This window comes from Salmo trutta, chromosome 39 (assembly GCF_901001165.1).
Source record: "Salmo trutta chromosome 39, fSalTru1.1, whole genome shotgun sequence".
Classification (NCBI taxonomy): Eukaryota; Metazoa; Chordata; class Actinopteri; order Salmoniformes; family Salmonidae; genus Salmo; species Salmo trutta.
The window spans coordinates 18,151,287-18,165,546 of NC_042995.1; the positions used below are offsets into that span (position 1 = coordinate 18,151,287).

At 42.1% G+C, this 14,260-nt stretch overlaps 2 protein-coding genes across 4 annotated transcripts; both read left to right on the plus strand.

The window, feature by feature from the left end:
• Positions 1-2,923: 2,923 nt before the first annotated feature.
• On the plus strand, positions 2,924-4,052 carry LOC115179266 (mucin-1-like). Its single transcript, XM_029740646.1, has 2 exons — positions 2,924-3,713; positions 3,954-4,052. Exons 1-2 carry the CDS (start codon positions 3,036-3,038, stop codon positions 4,050-4,052), a joined length of 777 nt encoding a protein of 258 aa, XP_029596506.1. The 5' UTR covers positions 2,924-3,035.
• Positions 4,053-5,856: 1,804 nt separating this feature from the next.
• LOC115179692 (ras-related protein ralB-B-like) lies at positions 5,857-12,435 on the plus strand. 3 transcript variants are annotated; one of them, XM_029741374.1, is made up of 6 exons: positions 5,859-5,973; positions 7,146-7,174; positions 7,290-7,471; positions 7,650-7,858; positions 11,776-11,953; positions 12,202-12,435. In XM_029741374.1, exons 3-6 carry the CDS (start codon positions 7,358-7,360, stop codon positions 12,310-12,312), a joined length of 612 nt encoding a protein of 203 aa, XP_029597234.1. In that variant the 5' UTR covers positions 5,859-5,973; positions 7,146-7,174; positions 7,290-7,357; the 3' UTR covers positions 12,313-12,435. The 3 variants fall into 3 exon arrangements, with proteins under 3 accessions (XP_029597235.1, XP_029597234.1, XP_029597233.1); XM_029741375.1 differs by lacking the exon at positions 7,146-7,174 and having other exon boundaries at positions 5,857-5,890; XM_029741373.1 differs by lacking the exon at positions 7,146-7,174.
• The last annotated feature ends 1,825 nt before the right edge of the window (positions 12,436-14,260 follow it).

The following is a 14,260-nucleotide window of genomic DNA, read 5'->3' on the forward strand; positions in this document are numbered from 1 at the left end:
ATATGCTGGATAATATTGAGGGAAAACAATGCACATACAATGACTGTGTAGGCTACTATAGATAATGAGGTGTGATAAATTAAAACGTTTGCGCTGTTTCTAATTGTCATAGGCCTTCAGGCCTACAGACCTATAGCCGATGTATTTGTCAAATGCAGGTCTGCGCAATTCCGGTCATGGAGGGCAGAAACACTTTTGGATTCTGTTTCTACCTGTAGTTAATTGCAATTACCCATGGGGCCTCATTTATAACCGTTGCGTAGGCCTACATACAAAATACATAGGCTACCCATAAACATGCGTGCGCCATTTAAAAAAAACTGAACTTGACCTGCGAATGTTCTTAGCTTCCAGCAAAGTTAGACCATGCGTACGCACAATTTCTAGTGGTTGAAGTATTGCGTTGCCAACAGACAAGCAGCCGAGTATTTCGTGCAAATGGGGGATATGATGAAGTGCTTCTTCATAACAAAAACCCCTATAATATAATATATATGATTCAGTTACTTGCTGTTAGTGAGAAGAGTGAAGATCAATTTCTTTGAAACTTTGCATTCTAAAATTGCTATTTCCTATGATCATTGCAGAATAAATTCCTCACCTTTTCTAACTGTGATGGTTTCATAGTCACGAAGTACTCGCTAGGCAGGGGCGCAACTTTGGTTTTAGAAGTCGGGGACATAAATTCTTTATATAATCATTTGTTTTATCCAGTTGGATAAACAGTCCAAACAACCTAACCAACCTCCCGGAGGCGTCCGCATGGTCCTAAAGCACACTGTTGCCTCGTTTTGTATGACATTCCAATGATAAAACCTGGGACAAAAATGCAATTTCAGAATGTGGGAGGGATGTCCCCCCTGTCGCCAGTGAAAGTTGCACCCCTGCCCATAGGCCTATTAGGACTACAACCTCCCATCTCCAATTTAATTGGATCCACTTTATAGTAGTAATTAGATTTCAAGTAGCCAATTTTGCTCCATGCGATCCGATTCGGAGTGCAGTTTAAGGGTAGAACAGGCGGTTCACCTTTCCCATTTACATTTTCTTTCGGCTAGGCTACTGTATATCTGAATACCCTACTGTAATTTCAAATGCCTCAAGTAAACAACATTTCATTTAGAAACATAATACATAATCCATATTTTCATGCAGAATAAATTCCTCCCCACCTTTCCTGGCCATGATAGGTTCATATTACAGAAGGAGTTTTAACCTACAACAAATTACCATGCGCATCTCTCATTTAATTGGGCCTATTAGTTAGGCTATTATTTCAAGTATTTTGCTCTGTGCATCCAAAAGGGAGTGCGGTTTATAATATAGCCTACAGTAGAATTTAACAGATGAGCTTTGCTTTGAAGAGTGTAGGATACCACCGTAAATAGGCCTACTAGGTTTTACAGTTTGTCGAGCATACTAGACAACGTTTCAGAATTTGTGGGCAGTGCAGCATATTTAGGTTTGGGGAAAAGTAAATGCAAAACATTATCGAATTCAAACGATCTGTTTACAGGTCCACAACAATTTGCAATTGTTTTTTTTCTTTCAGAAATTGTCAGATACAGCAAATGCCACTGTAAAAGTTTTAAACATTCTGCCAACACCTCCAGAGACATTTGATCACATTCGCCATGGCCATTTCCTTTAGAAACTGCCCTGGCCAGATTGCAATGAAGAGAAATAGTAGCCTAATGGAGTCTTTTTGTAGGCACAAACTCCGCCATGGTTTGTTGGACAAAACCTATGAGGAAAATTAATGGTGTTTTTGGAGAGTTTTTGGATAAACCCCGAAAACAAGGTCTGTGGCAGACACAGGCTTATGAGTTCTTATACATTTTGTTCTATGAAATAATCTTCACTTTTTGTGAGTTTAAAAGAATTGATGTTATAAAAAAAGCACAAAGAACATAAATGCTTCATAATTCATAAAGGTCATGTTAACTGCTATTATCTCATAGAACAAAACAAATAAGATCTCCTAAGCCTGTGCTAAGGATCGGACCCTTTTTCCCAATTTTCGCCTAAAATGACATACCCAAATCTAACTGCCTGTAGCTCAGGACCTGAAGCAAGGATATGCATATTCTTGATACCATTTGAAAGGAAACACTTTGAAGTTTGTGGAAATGTGAAAGTAATGTAGGAGACTATCACATATTAGATCTGGTAAAAGATAATACAAAGAAACAAACATGTTTTTTTGTTTTTGTATTTTTCCATATTTGAAATGCAATAGAAATGCCACAATGTATTATTGCGGTTTAGGCGCATTTTGGCCACTAGATGGCATCAGTGTACGTGCTACATTTTAGACTGATCCAATTAACCATTGCGTTACTGTTCAAAATATTGTATCAAGTCTGCCCAAGTGTGCCTAATTGGTTTATTGATACATTTTCAAGTACATAAATGTGCACTCTCTTCAAACAATAGCATTGTATTATTTCACTGTAATAGCTACTGTAAATTGGACAGTGTAGTTAGATTAACAAGAATATAAGCTTTCTGCCCTTATAAGACATGTCTATGTCCTGGGAAATATTCAGGTTACTTACAATGTCATGCTAATCACATTACCGCACGTTAGCTTAACCGTCCCGTTGGGGGGACACTGATACCGTAGAGGTTTCATCAGACCTTATTTTCATAATTTATTCCAAAACCCTATTCTTTCCTCATTCATCTTTCCCCATGGATGGCTGAACAAACCAGAGGTAACTCATTTCTGGGTTTTGGGACTAGACGCTGGCAAGCTCGATAGAGCCCCACAGTGGTGTTATAATACCCATAAAACCTAGTGGTCAACAGGGAAATGATTCCAATCGTTTTTACACCATTCATTTTTCCCATAGGGGATTTTAAAAACACTTAAAATAAGGGCTGTGTTTCGTGTAAGCTTAACCTGGCGTGACGTTTTGATAACCATGTAAATCTCTTTCGGACAAGGTGACACCACTTGGCAGGCCCTAGTTGTAACAACTTGTGAGAAAATCTTACACCTAACCCTGAGTAAAACTGAATGTTTTTGGTACATGTTTTCTTATACTTTCAGCATGCCTAGATCATCGAAAAGAAAGACAGACAGTGGAGTACCTCTCCAGACTTTGAACAGAGATGTAGCAGATCATGTAGCAGAGCAGGGGAAGTCTATCAGATCAAAGTTGTACGGCACATGTCATGTCACTCTGTACAGATTCTGCAAAGAGAGAAAGAAGCTACTGGACAGGAGCGTGTACGGGCCATTGAAGAAAATGGTGAACTCAGCCAGTGATGCCTGTTTGAGGATGAAGCCCGGAAAGACCATGACCCCTGCTCCAGCTGACACACTGGTCTTTCCAGCTGCCTCCCAGGTCACCTCTTCAGACACTTCTCAGGCCACTGTGCCCACAGCTATCCAGGCCACCTCTCCAACTTCCTTCCAGGCCACCTCTCCAACTTCCTTCCAGGCCGTCTCTCCAACTTCCTTCCAGGCCGTCTCTCCAACTTCCTTCCAGGCCACCTCTCCAGCTGCCTCCCAGGCCACCTCTCAAACCTCCTTCCAGGCCGTCTCTCCAACTTCCTTCCAGGCCACAGCTCCAACTGCCTTCCAGGCCGTCTCTCCAACTGCCTTCCAGGCCACAGCTCCAACTGCCTTCCAGGCCACCTCTCCAGCTGCCTCCCAGGCCACCTCTCCAGCTGCCTCCCAGGCCACCTCTCAAACCTCCTTCCAGGCCACCTCTCCAACTTCCTTCCAGGCCACCTCTCCAACTGCCTTCCAGGCCACCTCTCCAGCTGCCTCCCAGGCCACCTCTCAAACTTCCTTCCAGGCCACCTCTCCAACTGCCTTCCAGGCCACCTCTCCAACTGCCTTCCAGGCCACCTCTCCAACTGCCTTCCAGGCCACCTCTCCAACTGCCTTCCAGGCCACCTCTCCAGCTGCCTCCCAGGCCACCTCTCAAACTTCCTTCCAGGCCACCTCTCCAACTGCCTTCCAGGCCACCTCGCCAGCTGCCTCCCAGGCCACTTTTTCAGCTGCCTTCCAGGCCACCTCTCCAACTGACCATAAATGACATTCCAGGCCTTGTCGAAACAGGTGCCACAACACCCACCAATGTACAGGCTGGGTTCAGGTGCGCTGGCATTTGGCCATACAATCCTGATATATTTAAGGGATGTGACATTGCACCCTCACTTGTCACTGATCCTCCTGCTCCAGCTGACACACTGGTCTTGCCAGCTGCCTCCCAGGTTACCTCTTCAGACACTTCTCAGGCCATTATGCCCACTGTGCCCACAGCTATTCAGGCCACCTCTCCAACTGCCTTCCAGGCCACCTCTCCAACTGGCTTCCAGGCCACCTCTCCAACTGGCTTCCAGGCCACCTCTCCAACTGGCTTCCAGGCCACCTCTCCAACTGGCTTCCAGGCCACCTCTCCAACTGGCTTCCAGCCACCTCTCCAACTGCCTTCCAGCCACCTCTCCAACTGGCTTCCAGGCCACCTCTCCAACTTCCATCCAGGCCACCTCTCCAACTTCCATCCAGGCCACCTTTCCAGCTGCCTCCCAGGCCACCTCTCCAGTCACTTCACAGGGCAGCTCCCCACATGTATCAGGCTGTGGCTGGGAAACACCTGATTACTCTTCTGATTTCAACCCAGTTGTACGCCCCTTCCCAAAAGCAGGGTTCAGGAAAATTACAACAAGGGTTAGGAAGAGGAGAAAAACTGTGATTTTGACAGATACACCCGTCACGCAGGCACTGGAAGAAGAGCATAAAAAGTCAAGCACTCAGAAGACAAAAAGAAAAATTGTCCTGCCTACAACAACAGCTGGAAAGAAGCAAGCCAAGACAAACCACACTGAACAACAACAAAAAACTGTCCTGCCTATGAAAAAAGACAAAACAAAGCAGATTGAACTAGAAGATTCAGATTCCTCCAACGAGGAAAACGCGTGTGCATGGAGCACTTTAACAATTCCAATGAGGTCTGCGTGCAGTGCTGGGAATGCAAATTATGGGCCCACCAAGCCTGTACCCCTGTCACAACTGTGACTCTGATTAAGTGAGCATGTCCAACAGTCACACACACAGACTCACAGACACACACCACAAACGTTCAGGTGTAGGTGTTTCGTTTAGCCTAGTTGTTGTTTGGTTGAGAAATACTATTTAGTGGAGGGTAAAATAATACACATTTTATTATTTAAGGTTATTATTATTTCTGCCCAACAAAATGTTAAACATGGCAATGTTGCTCTCATGGTCTCAATAAAGACACTTAATAAATAGTTGCATGTCATGATTTATGCACTTTTTCATTCTGTTACAATTCACCCCAAGCACTGTTACTAACCCAGACCATGGGGTAAATTGTAACACTTCACTCCTTGTTTTTAAGACAACACCATGCATTTGCCATTTCATTAACATATATAATAAAGACACCAATGTGTGTGGACAGATGTAGGTTGTTTGTATCAAGTTTCGAATACACCACCATAAACAATCTCTGAGAAACTGACGAAAAGGTGAAAAGTGTTGCAACCAGCCCATCTCTCCTACTCTATACATCCAAAGCATGCAGCAAACGAGGGCATTATTGTCACCATAAAAGGTGAATGATGGGCGTTTTTCAGGCGGAGTTTTAATGATAGTTTGATTTATAAAGGCAAAAATGCATATGTATGGTGTGCGCCAAGACGCCATGGTTTGTTTTTAACGCGGTATTAGTTATTCAACGTTGCCATGACATCGCCTACAGGTGTGATCGGTGAGAAACAGTTCTAGCCCATCTTATTCATATTGTACTGTCTTTGGTGGCACAATTCCATATGACGTCAGATCCGGTTGATATAATCGTTATCACACGACGTCCGGGAGTGGTCAAAATATCCGCATTTGCGGCAGGTAAGTGGAACTTGCTCTCTACTTTAGCGTTCCCATGGTGAATACCGGATAACAGCAAAGGAAGACACCAAACCCATTACGAGGTGAGACGTTTGATATCGCTATGCACTTTTGTGGAAGTATGTACAAGTGGAAATCGATATCAGAAGCGGATATTGATTTATATTTTATCTTGGCCAAACATACCACTGTTTGCGCAACGTCTGTTGATTGACAGATTCTCATCCAATATTCGGTTGACCACATCTTTCTAATTTGTATCCAATCGAGAGCTGCTCCTTGAGAGAAAGTGGCAGGTAGAAAGTAGCAGAAGTCTCAAATCAATTTATTTGGATCTATTTTGATTTTGGCAGGGGTGCAGTCGGGTAGGCTGTTGGGAGTGTTTATCTGACTGGATAAACCCCCCCCCCCCCCCCCAAAGTTTGGCCCCTGGATTTTAGGGCAGAAGTTAGGGCACTTAAAAGGGACATATGTTTAGCAGAATTGTTTTTAAAATAGCCACAAGTTATGGGGAAGTTATGGTCTTATAGTTCCTCTGAGCAGTGTTTTATTATGATTTTAGTTTCTGTTTTGCAACGGACAATAAGGCCTATTACGTTGTGGGAATGTTTCCTCGGGTCTTGTTGCAATACATTGTTAATTTAATAATAATAAATAAAAAAATCATATTTGGATCATTAGCTTTTGCAGAAGCAGCAGCTACACTTGACATGATGGCAACATTCAGTTGATGACACTTACAAGAGGTTCTCTCACACTTTCTTCTGCTTTCTCCTCTTCTTGTTGTATGCCTGATTTATAAATCCATTGCATGATCTACTGATATCATTCCTTCAGATTATTTGAACTTTGGTCCTTGCTATCGGGGTCCTTGGGACGTCTCTACTCCATAAAAATGTTAAATGGGGGGGGGGTTCAGCAAACAAAGAAAGACACGCTTCAACAGATGACAAACATAGGTACACGGTAAGGGTTTAAGAATATACACTTTTTTACGTATTGACTGCATAGCGAGTTGGAGGTTCATTTAAAAAACTTATGTGAAGGTGTGTACTGAAAATACAGTAGGCTAGGTTGTAGTAGGCTACAACATGCCTGTGTTATCATTGTAACCTACATAAGTTTGGCATTGAAGGCTGCCACACCACTGCTGCCCTCATGAATGAAATTATAGGGTCAGTCGAATAGGATTTTTCCACAGCCTATGTTTCAGTCAGCTGCAATTTTGAGATTGGCTGTTTTGTCAACCTTTCAGGTCCATGTGGATCTGTTTTGACATTAGATGTACGTACGTATACAAAACCCTGCCTTCTTTCTCTGAACACTTTTCTGCAACTTTTTTTAATGTTTGAATGTTTAGTTTTGTAGGCTAATTTACATTGTTTGTGTCCAACTGTAGGAAGTTCTGGTGTTGGTGGAGGCAGTTTCCATTAGTGTAGTAGCTGTGGACAGTGTCCAAATCCAAAGATGGCAACTGGAAAAAGTAAGAACCAGAGCTCTCTGGTGCTGCACAAGGTGATCATGGTGGGAAGTGGAGGTGTTGGGAAGTCAGCCCTCACTCTGCAGTTCATGTATGATGAGGTAAGAGCGATAAGTCTGGTCCTTACCAGACTCTGTACATTGCTCCCTTTGTAGCAGGTGGTGGACGCTGAGGCTAAAGAGAGACTTTGGCCAGCTGCCACTCAAACCTCCAATACTGCTTTTCCATTGAAAAGAGTTTATGATTCTGTAAATAAAATGATTCCTTCCCACCTCCTAGTTTGTGGAGGATTACGAGCCCACCAAGGCAGACAGCTACAGGAAGAAGGTGGTGCTGGATGGACAGGAGGTCCAGATTGACATTCTGGACACAGCTGGACAGGAGGACTATGCTGCCATCAGAGACAACTACTTCAGGAGCGGAGAGGGCTTCCTGCTAGTCTTCTCCATCACCGAACATGAGTCGTTCACTGCCACCTCAGAGTTCAGGTACGTATATGCTGATAGGCACGCCCACCAAAACTCACGGACCAGGCAAGGAGGGCATTAATCAAAGGCAACAAAGAGACCAAAGATAACGAAGGAGCTGCAAAGCTCAACAGCGGAGATTGGAGTATCTGTCCATAGGACCACTTTAAGCTGTACACTCCACAGGGCTTTACGGAAGAGTGGCCAGAAAAAAGCCATTGCTTAAAAAAAAATAAAATAAGCAAGCATGTTTGGTGTTTGCAGAAAGGCATGTGGGAGACTCCCCAAACATATGGAAGAAGGTACTCTTGTCAGATGAGACTAAAATTGAGCTTTTTGGTCATCAAGGAAAACGTTAAGTCTGGCACAAACCCAACACTTCTCATCACCCCGAGGACACCATCCCCACAGTGAAGCATGGTGGTGGCAGCATCATGCTGTGGGGATGTTTTTCATCTGCAGGGACTGGGAAACTGGTCAGAATTGAAGGAATGATGTATGGCGCTAAATACAGGGAAATTCTTGAGGGAAGCCTGTTTCAGTGTTCCAGAGATTTGAGACTGGGATGGAGGTTCACCTTCCAGCAGGACAATGACCCTAAGCATACTGCTAAAGCAACACTTGAGTGGTTTAAGGGGAGACATTTAAATGTCTTGGAATAGCGTAGTCAAAGCCCAGACCTCAATCCAATTGAGAATCTGTGGTATGACTTAAAGATTGCTGTACACCAGCGGAACCCATCCAACTTGAAGGTGCTGGAGCAGTTTTGCCTTGAAGAATGGGCAAAAATCCCAGTGGCTAGATGTGCCAAGCTTATAGAGACATACCCCAAGAGACTTGCAGCTGTAATTGCTGCAAAGGTGGCTCTACAAAGTATTGACTTTGGGTGGGTTGACTAGTTATGCACGCTGACGTTGTCCGTTTGTAAAATAAAATATTTTTTTAGTAAGTGAAGTGGATTTATATCTGGTAAAGGACTTACAGTGCCTTGCGAAAGTATTCGGCCCCCTTGAACTTTTCGACCTTTTGCCACATTTCAGGCTTCAAACATAAAGATATAAAACTGTAATTTTTTGTGAAGAATCAACAACAAGTGGGACGAAATTTATTGGATATTTCAAACTTTTTTAACAAATAAAAAACTGAAAAATTGGCCGTGCAAAATTATTCAGCCCCTTTACTTTCAAGTGCAGCAAACTCTCTCCAGAAGTTCAGTGAGGATCTCTGAATGATCCAATGTTGACCTAAATGACTAATGATGATAAATAGAATCCACCTGTGTGTAATCAAGTCTCTGTATAAATGCACCTGCTCTGTGATAGTCTCAGAGGTCCGTTTAAAGCGCAGAGAGCATCATGAAGAACAAGGAACACACCAGACAGGTCCGAGATACTGTTGTGGAGAAGTTTAAAGCCGGATTTGGATACAAAAAGATTTCCCAAGCTTTAAACATCCCTAGGAGCACTGTGCAAGCGATAATATTGAAATGGAAGGAGTATCAGACCACTGCAAATCTACGAAGACCCGGCCGTCCCTCTAAACTTTCAGCTCATACAAGGAGAAGACTGATCAGAGATGCAGCCAAGAGGCCCATGATCACTCTGGATGAACTGCAGAGATCTACAGCTGAGGTGGGAGACTCTGTCCATAGGACAACAATCAGTCGTATACTGCACAAATCTGGCCTTTATGGAAGAGTGGCAAGAAGAAAGCCATTTCTTAAAGATATCCATAAAATGTGCCGTTTAAAGTTTGCCACTAGCCACCTGGGAGACACACCAAACATGTGGAAGAAGGTGCTCTGGTCAGATGAAACCAAAATCGAACTTTTTGGCAACAATGCAAAACGTTATGTTTGGCGTAAAAGCAACACAGCTCATCACCCTGAACACACACCATCCCCACTGTCAAACATGGTGGTGGCAGCATCATGGTTTGGGCCTGCTTTTCTTCAGCAGGGGCAGGGAAGATGGTTAAAATTGAATGGAAGATGGATGGCGCCAAATACAGGACCATTCTGGAAGAAAACCTGATGGAGTCTGCAAAAGACCTGAGACTGGGACGGAGATTTGTCTTCCAACAAGACAATGATCCAAAACATAAAGCAAAGTCTACAATGGAATGGTTCACAAATAAACATATCCAGGTGTTAGAATGGCCAAGTCAAAGTCCAGACCTGAATCCAATCGAGAATCTGTGGAAAGAACTGAAAACTGCTGTTCACAAACGCTCTCCATCCAACCTCACTGAGCTCGAGCTGTTTTGCAAGGAAGAATGGGCAAAAATTTCAGTCTCTTGATGTGCGAAACTGATAGAGACATACCCCAAGCGACTTACAGCTGTAATCGCAGCAAAAGGTGGCGCTACAAAGTATTAACTTAAGGGGGCTGAATAATTTTGCACGCCCAATTTTTCAGTTTTTTATTTGTTAAAAAAGTTTGAAATATCCAATACATTCTTCCACTTCATGATTGTGTCCCACTTGTTGTTGATTCTTCACAAAAAATTACAGTTTTATATCTTTATGTTTGAAGCCTGAAATGTGGCAAAAGGTCAAAGTTCAAGGGGGCCGAATACTTTCTCAAGGCACTGTACATCATGGGTCCTTGATCTGTACTACACAGATGCATAATTATGGATATGTCATTCTCCTCATGTTTTACAAGTTTGGACATCACAGTACAGTAGAGTGCAGTATAATACAGTAAGGTAGAGTTCAGTTACAGTAAAGTACAATATACTCTACTGTACTTAAATAAAGGTTAAATACATTTTTTTTAACTAAAGCTAATGTGACCCATGTTATTGTACTACTACTGTACGCTCTACTCACTGTACTATATTGTACTCTACTCACTGTACTGTGCTATCCAAACTTGTGAAACATATGATATGTTCAGATTTGGTCCGTCTGTGGACCGGAACATACAGTACCTTCAGGAAGTATTCATACCCCTTGACTTATTCCATATTTTGTTGTCACTGCCTGAATTGAAAATGGATTCAAATTTTTTTTTGTCACCAATCTACACACAATACACATAATGACAAATTGTAAATGTGTTTTTATAATTTTTTTGCCACATTTGATTGAAAATTACATATTAAATATCAAATGTATTCACACCCCCGAGTCAATACTTTGTAGAACCACCTTTGGCAGTGATTACAGCTGTGAGTCTTTCTGGGTGATTGTGAGCCTCTGTCTGTCCAGAATGACTGTTTTAGACTCTTGGTTTGACCACCAGACAACAAAGGAAAGTGATGCGCTGAACATACAGTAATAGTATGACAGTGGCAGGTAACCCAACTGTAGTCTGTGACTTATGGTTTCCCATTGTAGCCAATTCAGTTGCAGTAATTCAGTTACTGATCATTTCTTTGTGGTAATTACGAGTTTTAATCACTTAATTCAAACAAAATGTGTATCAGTAAAATCACTATAACTAATTGTTTACTTGTTACTTCTGTGAACTTTCATTCTCCTCTCTCCTGATGAGGGAACAAAATTAGAAATACCTTAAAGATGTGTTTTTGGTAACGTAATCAACAAGCCAATAAATATGTTGATATTAATTGGCAGGGGTCTTTACGTCAACATTGTGTTTTGATGTATTTCTGATACTTTTTAAAATACTTTTCCCATCTGTTTATCCACAAATCAAAGCCTTTACTTATGCCATTTAAAAAAAATAAGAAAAAGAAAAAAGACGCCTTCATTTCCCCAAAATATACTCTTAGCTTTCATTTGACACCTAATTTGACACCTAACTTCATGTTGGTGCTCATGGTCACTTTTATATGGAAAAGCCCAGAACAAAAAATACATCTGCACAATGCTAATTGTGCCCCAGTGCTAAGTTTGAATTTTGTAAAAAAAAACAGTGTTTTAGATCCAACTGGGTCTTCATCAGGACTAATGTATTGTGTCTTCCTAGGGAGCAGATTATGCGGGTGAAAGCAGAGAACGATACCATCCCTCTGTTGGTGGTGGGAAACAAGTCGGATCTGGAGGACCGCAGGCAGGTGTCGTTGGACGAGGTCAGGGCCAAGGCAGAGGAGTGGGGGGTGCAGTACGTGGAGACCTCAGCCAAGACACGAGCCAATGTCGACAAGGTATGTAACCAAACTTAAACATACTGTCCACTTTGCTACAGTAGGACTAGGAACAATATACCTTCATGTAATTTCTTACTTAGGATTTATACTTTTTTAGGTGGGGGATTATGTTATCAAAATATGTTTCCGGACAAGAGATATCAGAAACTACAAGCAAGCATGATTAAAAACAACCTTTACAGTAAATCAACTTCCATTGTCAATGTAACTATAGTGTTGAACTATCAACTGTCCATCCTTTTCAGGTGCTCTTTGATCTTATGAGGGAGGTGCGAAAAAAGAAAATGTCAGAGAGCAAGGATAAGGGTGGAAAAGAAGGCAAGATCAAGAAGGCTTTCAAATGTTGTCTGCTTTGATCTAGACCAGACCTTTCAGTCAGACACACGGAGCCAAACCAGACCAGAGCCTCCGCAGCACAGTGGCATTAGACAGGGACAAGTTCATTAGGACATACTGTAGCAAAATGTTTTGAAACCTTTCTTATTGGACAATATATTACATCACCTTTGGAGCATTTTCTTCAGTTTCTTGCCTACTGAATACAAACCAGATCTACAGATCCTTCCCACAAACCAGATCTACAGATCCTTCCCACTGAACTGAGCCTTCTGCCATTTTTAACACACGCATATCAAATCCATATACAGTACCTCTCACATTGTGGCAGTCAGAGGGGTGGCCTAACCTAGTTATGCAAACCATCCTTTGTGCCGCTGTTGGGGACGGGTCCAGAGGGGACTGTATAGATGAAGTGCCTCAACATTGATTGTGAATATATAGGTTATGATCGCAGACAATCACTTACTCGCACACTACTTAAATATGGCCTTGGTTTGATGCTCTCTTGTAGGAATAGGTAGCCTCATCACCAAGAGAAATTGGCTATGCTGTTTGATGTCTTACTGTTTGCACTGCAATCAATTTTATATTCCAACTACCACTACTACACCATTTTTAAAAAACATATTTATTTATTTATGGTCCACCGCATGAAAATCAGTCATAATTAAGTCACCTTATTCATAATCCAACATATTGTCCACATGTACAATCCAACATGTACTATATCCACATCATATATATAATACCAGTCAAAAGCTTGGACAAATTAACTTAAGGCAGACCTGTTAATTGAAATGCATTCCAGGTGACTACCTCATGCAGCTGGTTGAGAGAATGCCAAGAGTGTGCAAAGCTGTCATCAAGGCATAGGGTGGCCACTTTGAAGAATCTCATGAAATATTTTGATTTAACACTTTTGTTTACTACATGATTCCATATCTGTTATTTCATAGTTTGTCTTAACTATTATTCTACAATTTAGTAAAAATAAAGAAAAGCCCTGAAATGAGTAGGTGTGTCCAAACTTTTGACTGGTACTTTGTTTTTTAAATGAAATACTTTTGTCGACTGCACTTTTTCTCCACAAAAATGTATGTTTCAGTGTTGCCTTTCTAATTCTACACTTGAAACTGAAGCATTCAACTAAATTACTGTTTCTATGCACACTTATTATGTGTTATATACAAACAGTTTTTGTGTTACCAAATAAAGTTCTCTTTTGTAATGAATTTGTAGTGTGGCTCAGTTTTTAAAAGAAGCCCCTGTACATACTAAATTTAAATGGAATTGACCCCAACCCTGCTGTCCAACTTCTGGGTCTGTCACCTCCTGAGTATCAGTCGCCAGTTATTCAAGGTCAAAGGTGCTGTTCAAAATTTGCATGAAAAGAGTGCCGTTAAGAATTGCGTCCTTGTCGGATGTGCTGGACTTTTTGTTGCTGGTGTGGTTTGACTAGTGCCTTTGATGTGTTTGAGGGCAGCAGAGCACCAAAAGGTTTTATGTTTGAGTGTCATAAAACACCCTTCCGGTGCTGTACAACTTGACTTTGAATGAATGGACGACAGAGGCCTTATGTGGCCTTCAGTCTGTTAACACACTGTTGCAAAGCGGCAGGACAGGGACATATTCATTAGTGCACATTGTAGCAAACCATTTTTGCTGCATAAAACTAAACCAAACTAAAGTGTATCTTATTGGACAAGTCCAGGTAGTTCCTCCCCGTTTTAGCCTGCTTTCTTCCGTTTGGTGCTTAATGAATAGGATCCAGGTCGGCCTTAGATCCAGTAGCGCACAGATGGCATGTCCCATTGACGGCTGGCTAACCTCTTCCCACACCCCAAGTACATCCTATCTCACTTACACTCTACAACACCTATGGCCTGAGAAACCTCAACTAGTTCTGAAGACCCTTCTAGCTTGGCAAGAGAGCCCTCTACTGGCTCAAGTCATTCAGGCACTAAA